The 19,262-nt window shown below is 45.2% G+C and overlaps 1 protein-coding gene across 5 annotated transcripts in view; it reads right to left on the reverse strand.

The window, feature by feature from the left end:
- GRIP2 (glutamate receptor interacting protein 2) overlaps positions 1-18,299 on the reverse strand; it is a 303,102-nt gene extending 284,803 nt beyond the window's left edge. For 4 of the 5 annotated variants that reach the window (XM_029995969.2, XM_029995968.1, XM_029995972.1 and 1 more), the window contains exon 1: positions 7,105-7,304. In XM_029995969.2, the coding sequence (XP_029851829.1) occupies positions 7,105-7,291 (187 nt within the window). In that variant the 5' untranslated portion in view covers positions 7,292-7,304. Of the gene's footprint in view, positions 1-7,104; positions 7,305-18,247 lie in introns of those variants that run through there. The other variant, XM_029995974.2, reaches the window with a different exon arrangement.
- Positions 18,300-19,262: the final 963 nt, after the last annotated feature.

Below are 19,262 nucleotides of genomic sequence, written 5' to 3' on the forward strand. Positions count from 1 at the left end.
ACACAGATAAGACATGGATCTAACCACATCTTAATGCACAGCATTTCCTTGATCTCGAACAGCACATGGTAGCCCCCTTCTCCTTAAATGCAGAGTGGTTGTGATGCAAAATACCTGAAGCTGTCAGAAGAAAATATGTTTGATTGAATTAATTTCCCCATGGAAAGCAGCTCTCCCAATGCTATCAGTGGAATCAGCAAATTTTGCTGAAGCCAGAAAATAGTTCTGGCTCAAAAACGAAAGCCAGTAATTACTAGATGCCAAGTTCATCTAACATTAATGAAGGGGAAAGCCAGTAACAAGGAAATCAACATAATTGTAAAATTTGTTTTAGTTATCTTATTTGAATTTCTTCATCTTCCAAAGACAAAGGGGTGGGGGGAAAATGGGAGAAAATAAAAAAGGTAATTCGTTCTCTTGACAAAACAAGAAGGCTGGAAAAAACAAACCAAAACAAAACAAAAAACCCAACCAAAAAAAACCCAAACCAATCCTACCTGAATTTTAAATCGAAAGCATTACTTTTCCTCTCAATGGAAGGAGTCCATGGGAAGATCAAGTATAACTGAACAAAATGCAGACCCTTCCAAGAGGAGATATTTTATCCCAGTGTGTAGTTCACCCAGGCCAAGCACTGCAGAAGAGGTGCAAGCATTTCCAACAGAGGCCATCAGCATGGGATTTGTTTTCCAGATCAAACCCTGCCCATGCTCCAATCCCAGTTACACCAGTGTCAATCCACAGTAGCTATACTCATTTCAGGAACACAGATATTTACATGGTGTAACTGCATTTGGGCCAAGATGTGCATGCAGGAGCAGTTCCCATATATGTGGGGTCATCACCAGCATTCACCAGAGCAGGAGACGCGTGGCTCCTCTGGGAAAAGAGATCATCATGAGAAAAACACAGCAAGATTTCAACTTGCTCTAGACGTTACGCAAGCCTTTCAGGCATAGATCACTGCCCTGAACTTCAAGGGTTAAGACTGACTTTTAAAAGGCATGGCTCCATTTATGTGATGCAGAGCTCCACAAATGCCTCACTGTCTTAGGGCTGATCTACAAAGGTATAAATTTCAATAGACCTATACCTTGATAATTATTCTACTACATTTACACCTCTATAAATTCACTTCTGTTTCAAAATAAGTAATTTTATTCCACTATACTGAAGTCAAGTACTTAACAAATTAGTCATTTTTATTCTAAAATGGGACACCCATAGGAAGGCCTACACGGTTTTAACCACAGAAAGACATAACCTGGCACAGAGCACATGCCCTGGTGAAGAGCCTTCCTTTGCCTATCCACCCAGCAAGGGTCTGGCTGTGGGTATAACTAAGCAGCTGCCCTGCACTTGTGTCTTAAAAAGAGACAAACAGCAAATGAAAAAGGCAGAGCAAATCATTGGCCTCAGACTTGCCACACACCTCAGTTTAACCTGAGCAATCTTCATCTTAGTGCAACCCAGAGCATCAGAAGACCTCTGGGTCAGCAGCTGCAATCACAGCTCAAGACTGGAACAGTTTCAAAGACCGTGTCCATTTCCTGGGAAATGCCCACGTGCTTTTCCACTACGCTTGGCATGGGCCCATAGCAACACCAACAGGTTTGGAGAACAGCAAGCATGGCCTGAATCCAGACAGATCTGGCAATTCTTCTCACTCTGAAATTCTCCTGGCTACCACAATTCATTGTTTCCATCAAGGTCTTCAGCTTCCTGAAAGGGTGCCCCCACACTTTCCAACCTTGGCACCTCTAGAGGGAGAGCATGCCAAACCACTGCAGCGGATGCATTTGCTCAGCACCGAGTGTCATCACTCAATATTACTAATAAAAACTCCTTTGCAAGAAGCCCTATGGAGTGTAACAGCTTAAGCGAGAATGAGCAGAACTGTACGACATCCGTACAGTTTCATATGGCGAAATTCTGTGAATACAGGATCACATTCAGGTTGTAAAATCTGGCAGACCACTTCAAAAAACAAGCCAAAGATCAATCTCAGTCTTTAATCAAATTCCAGCAAGGCTTTAGAGTGACTCCATAAAACCCTTGTGGCTTCATCCTCAAGTTGTGCAGGACTTCTCAATAAGAGCTAAATTTTATGATTGCTGAAGCACAAGATCAAAAGCAGCAGCCCAAACCCAGTGCAGCATGGCAGTGTGACAGCCAGCGAGGAGGGGAGCAGGCAAGCATAGCACTCGGGTGCAGCTATTGCTCCCTCGCTCGATGGGTGCCAAGTCCACATCAACATATTAATGAATGAAAAAGACCCCTTCAAAGTCTAGCAGGATTTGCTCTGGCTGTCCCATCAGTTTGATGAATGAACATTATCCCTTAAGCACTACCACCACAGCCTTCAAGTAATCCTAATTCCCCAGCACACTTCACTGGAGGGTCAGAACCTCTATTTTTACATTTTGTTTAAAAGCAGTGGCCTGTATAATGAGTATTACCAACAAACAGCAGCCCATAAATTCCTGAGCACTGCGTGTGCAAGTCCTCAGCTCTGATAAAGCTTGGATACACTGTAAAGTAAGAGTATCACATGCAGAAATATATTAATACTCTGCATTCAGCGGACAGACATAACAGCCCTTCAACCACAGAGTAGTTTAATTGCACACTATTTAAGTGACAGCTATCCAGTTGAATTTCTTTACTGAAAATTAGGTGACAGTACAATAGATCATGTCATTGTAGGTTTGGACAAAAGGACCCTGTAAGGCAACATATTAAAACTGAACAGACTCAACCTGGCACTGAAAGATGGTCCTAAGATGACTTCATAAATACAAAAACCTCCTTTCTGAATGACCGAATTATTTCTGATGTGCAAGCACAACAGCTAACACTTAATTTTAAGCAGCAGAATAGTTCAACCGATTTCAAGTTATGCACACCACACAGTTTGCAAGATCAAAATGTTTATGGATAAGTGAACAAAAGACAATTCGCATTATTTTTAACAGTTACTCTATTTTAGTTATTCTACACATCACATGTGCATACCACAAAGAACATGGAACTCAATGAAAGATCTTCTAATTTTCTGCTAATCATGTAAAACCAGCAAATTTCCATCTTATTGGGATGTTTCTCCTTGATGTGCGTGATTAAGTAAAGAAGAATCCCATTTTCAGTCATAATCATAGTTTCACAGCTATAGAGCAAAACATCCCAATACACTGTTCTGAGGACAGACTAAAAAGCTGATGTCTATAGCCCAGCTGTTATAAACCCCCTCAAGACAGACTGCTGTGATATTTTTACCTTCCCATTATAAAAATTTAAATAGCTCTGCCAAAACCATGAAAAAACACCCCCCTGCTAAATTTTCCCCAGGGTCCCACTCTCACCAAATTGCACCTGCAGCAAGATAAGGCAGGCGAGAAAGGGAGATATTGCAACTGGTTTTTACGTTGCTGCCCTCATCCTGCAAATCAACCTGCACCACGAAGGATTTCCCTTTCCCCACACACCACAGGACACCTCTGCCCATGGCTGCACAGCAGCAAAATGCCCCTATATGCTTCTACAGCTGTTTCCAAGGTAACCAGCACGGAGCCGTATACAAGGGAAGGAAGCAAACAGCAGCAACGCAATCCTGCAATATTGTCACTTTTTGGAGCAGATCTGAGTTGCCCCTTTCCCCCCCGCTCCTTTCCAGCTGCACCATGATTCATGCAAGGGGTGGGTAACTCACTTCACATTTTATAATCGCATTACAGCAGTCTTTCTGAAGGTTTGGGGGGGGGGGGGGGGGGGGGTCATAAGGAATCATATTGGACTTTTAAGGTGAGAGTCAAATTTTCTAGTTTTACTGAAGGAAAACCATCTGGGGGAGGAAGGGGAATTATATCAACAACCTAAATTTACACTCAAACTCTGTATTCCCTCCCAGTAGAAGCAGAAAAATGTCTCAGGTTTAGCAAAGGTGTCCGCCTGCTACTGTGACCCACGTTATACAAGTCATATGCATCTAGATAACACTTATTTTCATCCGTTAGGATAAAAGCATCTCCACTGCTCAGTCTGAAGATACAGTTTATCCTTTCTAGGCATCCAATTTCTACATCCACTCAGATGTGCCAAAATCCCCAGAGACTTTCCCACCTGCCCACATACATTCATGCTCCCAAAGCAGAAATTAGCCTTTGCTTCTTCACCTACTAAAAGGCTGGGAGCAGCAAGGCTACAGTCCAAATCCTGCAGTCCTCACATAAAGGACAGCAGCCCATGGGGGAAAATCAGGATGGGAAAGGGTCTGGCATGGCCAACTAGTTCTCTCCACTGCCCCCAGAGATGACCAGCTATCAGGGAGGTAAATCAGCACAAGATCTGGCCACACAGCTCTGTATCCATAGCTATGGATGGAACCGCCAGGCTGTATGCTCTAACCTCCGCTCCCAGGTCCAAGACAACCCCACACTTACACAGAGAGAAGCAAATTGGCCCCCTGACTTGGGAGTAACGGGGCTGTTAGCAATATAGGCTGGAGGGAACACGTTTTCCACCAAGAATTTCCAAGCCATTAACATCAATTCTTTTTTTCTGCATGAAACAAAATGAGGAGTAGCACATCCCATATACAACCCTCTTGTGGTGGGGAACAACAATACATTACAGGATGAAGCATTTCTGCACCCTGGTCAGGAGTCACCCCCATCCCCCAATGGACAGAAATTTTAAGGCAAAACATGCATAAGGAAACTCACTTTGGGTAGTGTTTTGAAATGGCAATCATACTTCAGCACAGTTCATGTATATCTTGCATTTCCCTGTGTGACTTACCACGGCTGACCTTTTGAATACCAACTGTGATTAATGAAGCTTCCAACCCAGCACTGAATGGCTGCAAATTGCAAGAGATGCTCATCACATTAATATTCAGTAACCAAAATATAACCACTCTTCTAATCACAACTGTGCTCCTGCTGAAGACCAGGGCATTTCCTTTGGAAACTTGAGTACTGTGGTCCTCAGAGGAAGTTAACACACTGATGGGCCAGAGCACACATGCCTGGGGGAGAAGGTCCCCAGCTTAGGGACCTGAAACAAAAACTACCACATCTGCATAGCCATGGAGATGTCAACAAGGCAGACATAACTTGTTTTGAATAAGGAAAACCAGGAGTCAGTATTTCTTCATAGACTGGTGGAGGTTGGTTTGCAAAATCAAAATCTGAAGAGAAACCTGCAGAGGTTTCCTGACAGTGTTATACATGACATGATGCAAAACCTTCTCTAGCATCCAGTTAAACCCCATACCGTACCTGTTAACACTGCAGTGCTACAAAAATGTTACCAAATACCTCCTCTGCTACCCCTGCAGTTATATGCTGTAATACGACCATCAAACTGGTCGCCTTGGGAAAAGGGGAAAGAAGTTCCCTACAAACTCAGCACATTCTTTAGCAGGCATATACCTCCTCCTCTACACAGCACATCAGCTCAAGCCTGCGAGATTTATTCCTCCAGATAAACCATTCTGTGATTAACTAAATGGTAACTTCCAAAGACTGACTACTCTTGAGCCACCCGTGGAAATAAATGCAATGCCACCAGGGAAAATGCCCAAACATACTTGAAGGGATGTACACCAGTCACAGACTCACTGCAGCGCTGGGACTGAAGTCAGAGGGAGGGAAGATGAGGAGGAAAGGCATTACACAGACCCCAGAGACAAGAGCCAGTACATACATATGAAGTCACAGAGAAAGTAACCCGGCAAACACGCTAACCCAGTACAGCTGTACATCAGGAGCTTGCTGCTGTAAGTGTTTTTATAGGGCCCCTAAAGCTATCCCTGGTCCAGCGGTGCCAGAGCATCCCTGTCAGCTGCAGCAGGGCAGCATTACAAAGCACTGCACCACAACGGGGCTGAATTCATGCCGACAGGTCTTGGTGTGTTGAACAGGGGATTGATTTACTCTTCTACAGGACAAGATTTTTAACAGCTCTGTCTCAGGTGGCTGGAGTCTCTGGGTGGAAGCCATGGTCCCAGAGGGATCCAGTGTGAGAAATAGGTGGTGTTCTCCCAAAGCAATGGAAGCAAGGAAGCAGCACCAAAAAGACTCAGCAGCTTAACCACTCTGTCCTGACACCTTACAGGGCACCTAACAGCACAATTTCTCTCCGTGCTTATTAACCAGCAGGACCAGAGAATTCCCTGATTTTTTGCATTACTCACACCAAATGATGCAACAGTGCCGCTTCAGATATTTGCTAAGTCTGCTTACCAGTGCACCATCTAGACAGGCAGTCAGGGAAAGGGACGTAAAAGAAAAACCTGCCATTAACCGCTTGCGCCAAAGCGGCCAAGGTTAGCAAGACACACGTTCCCGCTTACTTCTACCCATCTACCATCAGCTCCTCCACCCGAGTCTTACGAAAGCACATGGGAACCGCACTTCATTTCGGAGACATAAACTTTCCCCACCACCGTCATCCCTGTTCATCTACAAACCCAGGAGCCGGAGTGCAAGGTTTAAACCTCCCTTATGCTGTGCCACCTTGTGGATGTCTTCTCCCGACTTCTGTGAGCTGCAGGTCCAGCATTTATTTAACACCGCACTCTCGAGCATGTAAACAAAATAATTCACAGTCACCGTGAGCAACAGTAAGCAGCACAATAGGAATCAGATTACCGCGACACGTCCTCCGTGCAATTCGCAAACCCTTTAATCCCCAGTTGGAGTTGGGCACTGGGAAAAATTACCAGCTGAAAACAGCAGGACCACTAGCTTTAGAAAGTTAGAGCTCAGATGCTGCAAACCCATCTAAATATCCAGAAAGGACCGCGCAGCCACCTCTCCCTCAGCCTTACCCCCACCACTTAAAGAAAAAAAAAAAAAAAAGCAAAGACCAAGCAAGCCCGGGGATGGAAGGACAGATCTGCTGCAGCAAAGTTTACCGGCACGAAGAGCATCCCCCCCGCTCCAGCCCCTTCGTTCGCGGAGCTCCACGCCGGCAGAAGACTGTCCCCCTCCCAGGTAGACCCCCCCCCCCAAAAAAAAAAAAAAAAAAAGGAAAGGGCGAGGCGGAGGGTAAACCCGAGCATCTCCAGCCCTCCTTTCCCCCCCCCCCGGCCGTGCTCACCGTCCTCTTGCATCCGCTGCAGGCACAGGGCGAGGCTCTTCCTCCAGCCCGGCATCGCGGCGGAGGGCAGCGCTGCTGCCGCCCCCCGGGGCAGCGGCACCGGCTCTAGGGGCCCGGGGGGGGCCGGTGGGAGCGGCGCTGCCGAGGGCGGCCGGGCTCCCCGGCGCTTTATTGCCGGGCGGTGCATGCGGCGGCGGCGGCGGGGCCGGGCGGGGGGAGCGGCGCTGCCCGCCCCCGCCTGCGCACAGCCCCGCGGGGCGCAGCGCCGGGCACCCCCCCCCCCCCCCGTACCCGCGCCGGTGCGCTGCCCGCCAGCCGCGGATGGCGAGAGTAAGGCAAAAGCGGGGGCGTTTAGAAAAAAATTCTAGCTATATATATTTTTATATGTTTTTCCCCTGGTGGGGTCTGCTTAGACGGTATGGACCCCCACCTGCTGTCGAGCACCGGGCTCTGACCCATACCGGCGCTTCTGCGGGTCCCAAATGGCCAGCTGATGTTGGACAAATACACGCACAGGAAAGGTATGGAAAACACACTGTTCGTATTCTACCCTCCCTTTACAGCTTTCACCTGGCCCCTCTTCCCTTGAATGAGCGGCAGCTGTCTGGCAGCCCTAACACAGGTGTGTTCCTCGATGCGTGTATTTATTCTGAAGTTGCGCTCTCTGGTAAATAAAGTTGCACAACAGTCAGGTTAGTGTATTTCATCTCTTTCATCACCACTTGCAAGCAGTTGAAGGGGGGGGACTTAAAAGGATCTTTGTCATTTCTTAATATTCCAGAGGTTTCGGTGCTTTTACACAGACACAAAGGAGATGTTTATTGCATATGCCAGGGTATTCATGTTTTTAATTTCCTGGGGGCAACATATCTCTGCAATGACTAGCAGCTTTTTTGTTCTTCATTAGGCCTTTTATTAGCTGGCTGGTAGGTCTCACTCTGCATCTCTGCCTCCCTTTGTGAGAGTGATAATATTATGTGCTATGTCTGCTATAATCTAAAATATTATGGACCAAGCTCTCCTTGAGATAGTATGAGCTAATTCCTGCTTCAGAAGGCTAGCGTCTGACACCACCTGCACTAGACAGGGTGGCTCCAATACCAAAGGAATACATCCATCTAGATGCATTCATGTAGACTTCAACTTAATTTTCAGACCAGGTTTTCTGTCCCTACCTGGATGAAAAGCAGTTGTCATAGGACAGCTGAGCAGCCTGCTAAGGGGCAGCAGCCTCACCCTCCGCCCACAGCTCACGTCTGAGAAGCATTTGCCATTTTGGACACTGGCAGCCAGGTTTACAGGGCAGCCAAGTGTGACACAGCATATGCCAAGCTGGGCAGCAGGAGTCTGGAAACCTCTGCACTCCCTGGTGAAAACTGAATTGGCTCAACCCAAAGGCACTTGGGAGGGAGTCTGCTTGAAACAACCTCCTGCAGCCCTGCGCACATCGAGGGAGCAAACCAGTTTCTGCAGAAAGGGGCTGAAAGCAAAAACCTACCAAGGTCCGCAACTTTGCAGGAGTCTGAAGGAATGAGGATCCTAACAGAGGTACTTGAGTTAAAGGCCTACAGTTAAATTAGTTAAGTATTTTTTTATTCCTCCCCTCACAAGTTCTTGAAGAACAATGTGGGAGCTGGGCTGGAGATGATCTGTTTTGAAGTTACTGTCAGTAGTGTATTTTCCCAGTAAGTTAAGCTGGGATAATCATAAACCCATAAGAACAGCCCTCTTAATTTAAGCATAAGAGTTTGCAAAACTACAGAGGGCAGACAGTGGCATGCAATGCCTGAGAACTGCATGAGAGTTTCCCATCACAGCAGAGCAGCACTGTACAGACTGACTCCATATTTCTAACCAGGGAGTCACCCATCAGTTCAAAGGACAGTGATTGGAGTGATGGCACCTGAAGGCTTATTCTAGCCAGCTGGAGCAATCACTTCTAAGAGAGATTTCCCAAGGACCATCAGCAGCAGGAGCACTGCTATAGCTCAGACCCTGCCTATCCCCCACTAGCAGCCCAGAAAAATTCACAGAAACAAAAAGATATTTTTGCCCACATTTACCGTCAGAGTAGAAACATAAGTAGGGACTGACTCCCCACCCAGCTACACCTTCTGAAAGGGCTCCTTTCTTTACACTAAATATGACACATTTCTGCAGCTTGCTCCTCAGGGGAAAACACAGACCTCTGCAATTTCATTGCAAATGTACCTGGTAGCTTTGGGACTTGCAAGAAATCACAATTCCATAGCTGGATTTGATCAGGGCACATCAAGCTAACTTATAGGAAGCTGGTGATATGCACCAAATACTCTAGCTGACAATGAAACTAGGGAGGTTTTTAGAGAAGGACTAATGTAAAGCCAGCATACATCCTGGTGGAAGGAGACAATGCTTGTTCAATAGTTAAAACCCAGCACACGGAGACAAGCACTGTTGAGTTATAGGACTGACTCAACCACCCACACAGGCAAATCACCTGCCCTTTCTGTGCCTTAGTTCCCTCAGCAGTAGTTTATAATTGCTTGATGATATTCAGATTCTGGGTATTAGAAAAGGATTCCCAGAAAAGTGATCATTATCAATCTAACATTGCTCTCAGGAAAAGAAATGAGAGTCTGAGGAAAACGTAACATAGGAAGGGCCTTTTAAAAGTAAGGTCAAATCAACACTTTTTGTACCTAAAAGCTCATCTGTTTTTGCCATTTACACTGGCTGATCTTATAAAAGACTCTCTCCCTTAAATCTCTTTAGACTGTCATGGCTACAACAGTGCTACTTTTAAAGGACATTGGTACCACAGAAATAATTAAACATGAAAATAGCAAGCAAATTACTAGCTGAAAATGTAGCTCAGGGCTTTTAACAATTGAATTTGACACATACATTATTGTAGAAAGAGCCAAAGCTAGCATGGTGAGATTTTCTCAAGCACTCCACATTAGCCTAACTTCGGTATTCACATGGGAAACTGTTAGAGAAAACAAACCGTAGCTAAAAATACTGGTAGTGGATTCATAAGCAGAATCAATATTAGACAGATGCTATGGTACATCTTTGGAGGGGAGTCATGGAGGGATATTTCAAGCAGCAGAAAGTCCATAGGAAACCTCAGAAGAGAATATCCATGTCCCTGAGCAATGTCTAATCTGTCTGTATGACAGAAATGTCCAGGTGTAAGATCTTAGGCACTACAGTGACATGGTTACTGCCACAACTTCAGAAAGTGCTGCTGTCCTCCCACCCAGCTGCACCATCCTGCAGAAATGGTTGTAAAACCAAATTTGGGAGGCAGATTCCTCTTTGGCCATATGCCCTGGGACAGGGTGACCTGTTTCGATCAACTGGTGACTTAACCGTGCCCTGTGCATTGACTCTTTCACCAGCTGGTGGTCCTTGCCGCACTGAGGAACACACACACAGTGCAGCATGACTGAAGTCCCAGCTGCTTGTAAGTTGGGCAAAAGGTAAGATCTCTGCCCTGCAGTGCCTGCAGCAAAAGCAGGCAGCATGGCTCAGAACAAAAAGCAAGTTTTTCCTTGCATGTGTTTTGGGGTGTCTCTCTAGGGCTGGAGAGATGAAGGTAGGTCTTGAGTTACAGGTTTGCAGGGAACATAGTCTCTAGAACCCTAGGTAGTTCCAAGCTCTGCATCTCCCTCGCAGCAGCTTGCTTTGGCATGAGGAGAGAGTTGGGTCCACTGTGCTTTAAATACCACTACAGCTGTAAGAAGAAAAGGTGAAAGCACCAAGTTTTCCAATCTCAGGAGCTGGCTACTGAGGAAAGGTTCAGCTCTGTCACCAGGCATGCAAACCAGGCTTTTCAAGTCAGATGGATCTCACACTCTCCTGCACACTGTATGCACAGAGTGGTGAGCAGACAGTGATATCGCATGTGTGCTGAGAGGAGGCTCCCAAGTACAGATCCCATTTTCCTGCAAGGGTTAAGGGAGAATGTCCAGGTGCTTTAGCTTCCATTTTGTCTTTGATCTGTATGCCTCCAGACATCTCTAGCAAATTCTCCTGTCATGTACTCCCTCACCCCGAAGGTCACTCACTTCATCAGCCCACAATGAGAATAAGCTGACTCCCTGCAACCAGGAAAATTAGTGAAATGAGACAATCTTCACTTTCAGCCCCAAACCAAGTGATTTAAGAGTTCCCTTTTTGCCATTTCTGAGTCGGTAAGGATCTGGCACTTGGGAGCCCCTTAGGTGTGGTGTTCTGTTCTCCCACTATTCCCAGCAGCTTGAGTGAAGATGTACTACTAGCGAGGTGACACCTTCCAAGGGCACAGTGTTTCAACAGTGATCTGGAGGCATCATGAAACCCTCCGGGGAAACAGAGGGAACTGTGGGCTTTCCCCTCCCATATTGACCTACTGCTACTGCCTGACAGCATTCAATAGTTAAGATCAAGCTAGAAATTACTTTCACCTATGTAATCCTGCACAAAGGAAATGTATTTAGGTATGCAGAATAATCTTTTCCTTTCTCTCTCCCCCTCCTGGACCTAATTAAGTAAAAGATAAATTTTCTTTCTCTACCAAGGCAGGGCTACTTTGCTGAGCATTGAAGCAGTGCAACCTGTATCCTTACAACTGGATGTGGGGCAGGCAGGGAACTATGAGCAACCTATTTCCACCCCACCGTGGCATGTAAGTAGCACACAGCTGCTTTAATGAAGAACCGGTCTCTACTTTCACCTCCCAGGCACATGGAATGGGACTGGGGATATAAGGCATAAATCTGTCACAACACGGCACCAGGATGTTTGTTTCACTGATGACTGCTACGCTCCCACTTGTATGCAGTTGTGTGTCCCATAGCCCACAGACAGCAGTAAACAGCATTGACATCATGGAATTTAAAAATAATCCTGTCATGGAAGAAGGTTAAAGGCAGTTTTAAAATGGATTATCTTCATATTGCTACCACCACCAGAGGTTGATTAATAGCAAGTTTACCTATTAATCCCACTTGGTTCTGTTTTGCCTTAAACACAGGCAGTGGAAACAGTTTACACTGTTGCCTGCTTCTTATTGGGAACTTCAGGGCATACATTCATACTATGGACTTCTGCAGAAGTACTCGTGTCCAACTAGGTTTTGAAGGCTGGAAGCAATCTGTCATTCTGCCACTTCTGGGTGATACTCATCTCTCTGAAAGGCTGAATACCTTTTAGACAGGCACAGAGACCATCTTTGGATTTCATTGACACAAGTATACACCCTATTTATGGGCACCATGAGGATATGGTCATCACTGCGCTCTGTTCCTGCTGGAAGGGAGCTCAAGTGCTCCTTGTTTCTGTCCCAAAGGCACACTTAGAATCAGCTCCAAAGCCGGTTCCTCACCTCCTTCTTTGGAAATTACAGCATAAGCACAAAGCAACTCAGACCAGTCCCTCACCTCCTTCCAAAGTCATCTTCATTCTGCAAGAGCCCTGCAAGGTAAGTGTGCAACAAGCTTTCAGGGCTGAAGCAGTGAAGCTGCCTGCCAGCCAGCAAACCCAGTGGTATGAGGTATCTCCACTTGGCTCTCCTCCTGCAACACCACTGTCATCAGGTGTCTTCTCCTGGGCACAAGGTCTGATGAGGAACAGCAATAGAGGGTCCCTGCCTTCGGCCAGGAGGAGGAAAGGGATCATAGAGTCATAGAATCATTTAGGTTGGAAAAGACCTTCAAGATCATTGAGTCCAACCATCACCATGCCCACTAAACCATGTCCTGAAGTACCCTGTCCACTCGCTTTTTGAATACCTCCAGGGATGGTGACTCAACCACTTCCCTGGGCAGCCTTTTCCAATACCTGACAACCCTCTCAGTAAAAAAATTTTTCCTAATATCTAACCTAAATCTCCCTTGCCTCAACTTGAGGCCATTTCCTCTCGTCCTATCTCCAGCCACCTGACAGAAGAGACCAGCACCCACCTCGCTACAACCCCCCTTCAGGCAGTTGTGGAGAGCGATAAGGTCTCCCCTCAGCCTCCTCTTCTCCAGACTAAACAGCCCCAGTTCCCTCAGCCGCTCCTCATAAGACTTGTGCTCCAGGCCCCTCACCAGCTCGGTTGGTCTGTCTTTGCTGACCTGACTGCTGGGCTGATGCTAGCACCAAAGCTTTGGCTTTGCTTCCTTTGAGGGTTCTTAGCTTTTAGATGCTGTTGCTTGTTGCTGCAAGCTGCGAACGCCAGACACCTTTTCTGCCAGCAACACTAGACTGGATGTCCATCTTGCGTTCCCAAAACAAAATAATCTTGTCACTTACTGTCGATGTCCCGCCACAGAGATTCTCCACATTTACCTACCAGTGACCCAGCAACATACAAGATGGTGCTGGGAGGACTACACAGTGTAGCAAGACAAAGCCAGAGAAGCTCTGCTTCTTCCTCACTGCTTGCCCAAAAACATCAGTGTTTAAGCAAGACTCGGAGGTCTGTGCCTCTTCCCCTGCTAACAGCAGGGTTTAGGGCCGTGCAGTGCCCAGACCTCCACTGCAGCTGCTGCCTATTGATTTCCAGGCTACTGAGGCAAGTGTCAGAAATTCAATACGCCGAGGTGACCATGTATGTTACATGTTATTCTGTGTACCCTCCAAATCCGAGCAGTCGGCACAGAGCCTGAAGCACTAGCAGCCGATACAGTTGCTTAATACTGTTAATATTTGCTTACAACTGTACAACATAAGAGACAATGCCATTTGGTCCCATCCTGTGGCAAAGCCTCCTCAGGATGGCCAGCGGACAGCTTTGTCTGGGTTACTGTGAAGACGCTGCGTGATCTGGACTGTTATTTAGGAAGACAGAATTTAAAAACAAGCCTGAACTTAGTCACAGCAATGCAAGAGCCACTTTTCTAACTTGTGTTGAAGATACTGCTGCTGCTGGAAACATGTTCTTTCCCTTTCAAAACTGCTTTCAGGACTCTCTCCTTCCCTTTTTCGTTTCTGTCAATTTCTCCCTCACACACACCATCTTTCCTCGTAGACACACACACACACACAGCATCACTAATAAAACATCACCCATTTGCACCATGTCCAAGTGTTCACCTTCATGGAGTCACATAATCCTCTCAAGCAAGAACAGTGCTTATCACCATTTACCCACAATAAAGATCCTCATACCATCCCACTGCTATATGAAGATTTTCATTCCAGGCATTCACTTAGCAGCAAGATTTGCTTCTGGCTACATAAGGTTTCATCTCTACTCCTCATTGCAGAGGTGCCTCAGGGAAGTTTTACAAATCACTTAAGTGAAAGAGTCATCAGGTACAGGATAGTTGGCTCTGCACCACAGAGAACCCCAGGTATCAGACAGATCTCAGCCTGGGAAGGTTTCCAATTAGGACATGCTCTACATTTTGCTTTGATTTCCCGATTCACAAAATTTTCTATATGGGGAAGGATCTCTAAGCTGTCCCCACACTCCCAAACTGCATCTTTCTTGTTTACTAGCTGCGCAAGTAAAAAAAAGTTGCTCACCTAGGATTTGTCATTTCTCCCAGGAATAGCTTAGCATTTTTCAACAACCATGAAAGAAATTCACAGCAGAATTACTTCTGTGCCATCTATTAACATGACAGCAGTACCTGCCATGCCCAGAACTCCGTTTACAACTGCACTGGAAGGAAAGTGAGGACAAGATCAACCATCCCGCATGCTTAGAACAGCCAGACTCAGGGCAGCAGCTAGCAGGTTTGACTCTGACTTGTTTGGTCCTGCTGATCCTATTGCATCCAGACCCCATGAACTAGGAGCTGTGCTAAACCAGTTTGTGAGGTGAGTTTCATTTGTGCACCAGTGGCAGATGGCTTAGGACATGAAGACGGGCTTGGACCCACCCTTCATTCATGCCACAGTCTCAGGCTCCCTCCTGAGCTTCCCTTAAACCAGGGCTGGCATTAAGCACTCATCTATTCCACCAAAAACCACTCGGAACTACTGCACTTGATAGTAAGCAGAGAAACACTATCCATCCATCTCTCTGTAAGGAACATCAGCATCTGCACCTCATGAAGACTACTTTCAATATTACCACCACATAAAACTCAATGGGGTTTTTTTTTCTGGTGGGTGAACAGAAGCAGTTCAAGAAATGAGCAGGGTGCAGAAAGCAACACTACAGCTTTGTCAACATATGTTAGAAGTCATTACTACGACTGTCTTGCTTCTTTGTCCTTCTCGTTGTGACCCAGCTCCAGCTGTCAGTAAGTAACACATTAATGACTACAGTCTATTCCAGATCAGAGAAGGAGGCGAGACAGTTGCAAATCACTGATATTGACTGTTGATCTTAATGAAAACGGTCTGTATTTTTGCATGTACATTCAAAGGGGATGGAAAAAGACAGTAATTGCCATTTCAGTGTTCTGATCTCTCCCAAACTAGCTGGCAAGGAAACAAGTACTGTGGCCAAGAGTTAAAAAATTTAAAGCCCCCTTAACTTCCATGTAGTGTAGGCTCCCTCCTCCAGTGTTTCACAAAATACTGGAATTTACATTTTGTACGGCTCCTTGGTGTAACTGAGGAGTTGCTTGGCACTCATCAAGGCTTTAATAGAGCCATCATTGGACTTTTGCCTGATGTAGTTATTCATTTTGAAGTATTATTCTAGTTCTCATTCCACTTGTCTATATTTGACTAATGGCAGCAGTGCCACACACACTTCCAAGCTCTCTCTATGTTCAGAGACTCAATATTTCTTTTCTCAATTATTTCTAAAATAACATCTATAATCACTCTAAGCTTTCTTTTGTGATACATATAGCAACACTTGGTGCCTTCTCGGCTTCTATTTTAAGTAACCTTTGTATCAGGAGGCCTGTCCTGGAGACTGGAGTCCAGTTCAACAACAGGACAAGGATCACTCAAGCAAAAGAAAAGTGGATTTTCTTAGGGTATGTGTTTTGGTGTTCCTGCAAAGCTAACAGCCCTTTTGGGGAATTCCTTACCTATTTAATCTTTAGTCTTATCCCTAGCAAAGCTATTGTCAGCTGTGAGTTTGAAAGGGTGGCAGCTGCTATGCTCATGCGACTTCACATACAAGCACTTGCCCAACTTTTATTTCAGAGGGCTGGCCAAAGCAGAAGCTAAAACTTGAGTCTCACTAACCCATGCAGAATTTGAACTGGCAGCCTGAAATCCAGGGTCAGCTCTTCTTGCAGTTCTGTGTTCTCCACTTGTCTTATTTCTCACCTAACTCTACATGTACGAGACTGGAGGAATGGGGAGAAGAAACCAATTTACTCCTCCAATGCTGGAGAGATGACAGGCAACTGCAGCGGGAGACGCTCATTTACGTAAGGTAACCTCTGCTAAGTGCTGACAGCACCGCTGAGAGACGAGCTCCGTGGCTGTAATAGCAGTCTCGTACTGCCATCTACCGCGTTGAGATCCTGTTACCAGCACGAGTGGCTCACCTCCGTGACACTGCTGCAGAGAGAACCTGGGAGTGAGCCAGCAACAGCTATCCCTTTCTTCCTTAGATGCTGCTAGCTCTTTCCCTGGGCAAGATTTTGCTATACAGCCTTTCAAGCATCTCCTCAAACATGCACAATGCTCAACTACTTTGTCCAGAAAGACAACTTACCTCCTCCATGTTTTGGGGGCAATTGACGGGATGATGGATAGTGAGAGAACACTTTATTGCAGATAAATCTAACTGTTGAAAATAAAGAGGAATCCAAACTAGAATGGATCAAGGTTTTGAGCTACAGGGGTGGGGTGGGTGGGGAAGGAGTCCAACTGTTCTAAAACATCTAACAGCAGCTTTTCACTACCAGAATATCAGAGAAGGAAGATATATACAGATAGTTTTGCTCTCTTAATAAATTAATCATAGCTGCCACTTAGCCATCTACTCAGGCATATGGCAGATGACTGCTAGGTATCCAATGCCCATATAGTAGAGAAACTCCATACCCAATTATGCTGATTTAAATCTCTCTGATAAAAATTATCATACGCCAGAGATGTGTCCTGCCAAGGTATGCAGATTTAATCATTCCCGTGCATCACGAAATCACATGTGGAGCCATAATTTGCTCAATTATGCCAGCCCGTCTTTTGCTCAGTGTCAAGAACTAGACCCTCCATAAACAGAAAGAGTGCATGTCTGCGTCTCAAAGCACAATTCAAGGATCATTGATAACTAACAGAACAAAGACCTTTTTTTAATATATACTTATTTTTAAAATAGACACATGCTTTGGCATTTCTAGCCTGAGAAGACAAATGAGAAACCTCAGGCTAGTTTTCTGTAGTTCTAAGGAAAAAAAATCAAAAATGTTCCTTTGTACTGAACTGAAATCCTACTCAGTTCACACTTTAATATCACCATTCAATATATGTTTTAAAAGCACCAACAGCAATTCAACAATATTGTGCTAGGACTAGTAAACATAAATTATCCCCCCTCCTCCAAAGTAGTCCAGCAATGCGCTACAGAACAGAGATTCCTGCCACCATGTCAGGAAACCTGAATTTGCTGCCATGAGCATGCTGGTTTAAAGTAATTCAGCTCAAAGAGTGGGATATAAACAGAAGCATTTCACAAGCAGTGAAGATGATATAAATACAGCTCACATCACCCTGACACTAAATGAACATAAATAACAGGGTTTAAACTCAGAGCTAGAAAGTAGCCTCTTTGGAAAGTTACAGCTGCAATGAGCATGTGTCTATCTGCCTGACACAATGAATAGCCCAGCGTTTACTTTAAAAGAAGGAAAACAGAGCATGAAGTAGGTACACGAACTTTAACATTCCCAACTGTTATGCTCTGGTGGATGCCTTTTAATAGACACAACATTACCACTGTAAAAGCTGTATCTGCTAGGCCAGGTTCAGATTAAAGACAGAGCTGTAAGCAAAGGAGGCATGCATTCACTAACAATATCCTCGTGGAGATCTGGACCAGTACTTTGAAAGAGGAACAGATTTCAAGTTAAAAATATGCTTTCTAATGGGAAAGCTACATTGTGGTTTTGGTTTTTTAAATAAAAAGTCACAAGTTTTGGGATAGATCCTGCAGCTTCAGCAATATCAATGAGTAGAAAAAGGAGCATTGAACCCAACCCCTTCTCATGAGCATCCCCTAGATTATAGTCTCCCCCTTCGCTGTCGTATTCCCCTCTTGCCTTACCTCTGTCCTGCATTCTCTGCAGACAAAAAACAAGGATCTTCCTCCAGCCTGGCATCGCAGACCTAGAGTCAAAGAAATACAAGTCTGTAGTGTCTTGAAGGAGTTTGCAGATGTGCAGCTGGAATACAAAACCCAGCTTCTTTATAGGGCTACACTTTGATGGAGAGGCAAGTCCATCCGTGCTTGAAACTCTGCTTCATGCAAAAGCCTGATTGTGAACTATTCAGGCTGCATTTTGCTGCAGGGATGGAGCTACTTCACATGTCCACAGCAAACGAAACAGATGGTGGGAGAAGGGTGGACAGATGAATGGGTAAATCTCAAGGAGTTGAGCAATTTCTTAAAGGGCATGCACAGAAACCACAGACAACAATACATTCACAACACAGTTCAGGGTTCCTGTTCAGAGAATGAAAATATCCACAGCCACCCCACAATGTAATTGATAAGCCAGTTTTCTTCGGAACTTGCTTGCTTCTTACATCTCCAGTTTAGAAAATGTATCTATTTATATCCCTTAGTACAGGAAAATAGTGAGAAACCTGTTCGTCTTTTGAACTGGTACTCAATTTTTTCTTATGCCTGTCAGACTTAAGAACATGCACACTTGCTCCCCAAAGGGGGAAGAGACATTATGCCCATTTTCATCAAGGCTTGCTAAAATGCATACTAAAAAAATCATGGTTATCAATAACAGTTTTCTAAGCTAATTCCAGTTGCAGTAACTATGTCCCTCCTACAGATTCTGTTGTAAGATGGCATTAAGCCTATTTCTGATCTAAGTTGTTGGATGCTTTCAGGGAATCCCTACTTTCTATCTGTATTTGAGAAGACTTACAATTTCTACACATGTAGCACATAACAGCACTCCCTCTCCATAACACATGCAAAGAGAGAAGAGAGGACAATATTGTTGCCACAAGACATGATTTCAAGTGCATCATAAAACTGTACATAAAATACAGGTTCCCATAGAATAGGACAAGGCTACTTCAGATCTCATTTCAATTTAGCA

This window comes from Aquila chrysaetos, chromosome 20 (assembly GCF_900496995.4).
Source record: "Aquila chrysaetos chrysaetos chromosome 20, bAquChr1.4, whole genome shotgun sequence".
NCBI classification, from domain to species: domain Eukaryota; kingdom Metazoa; phylum Chordata; class Aves; order Accipitriformes; family Accipitridae; genus Aquila; species Aquila chrysaetos.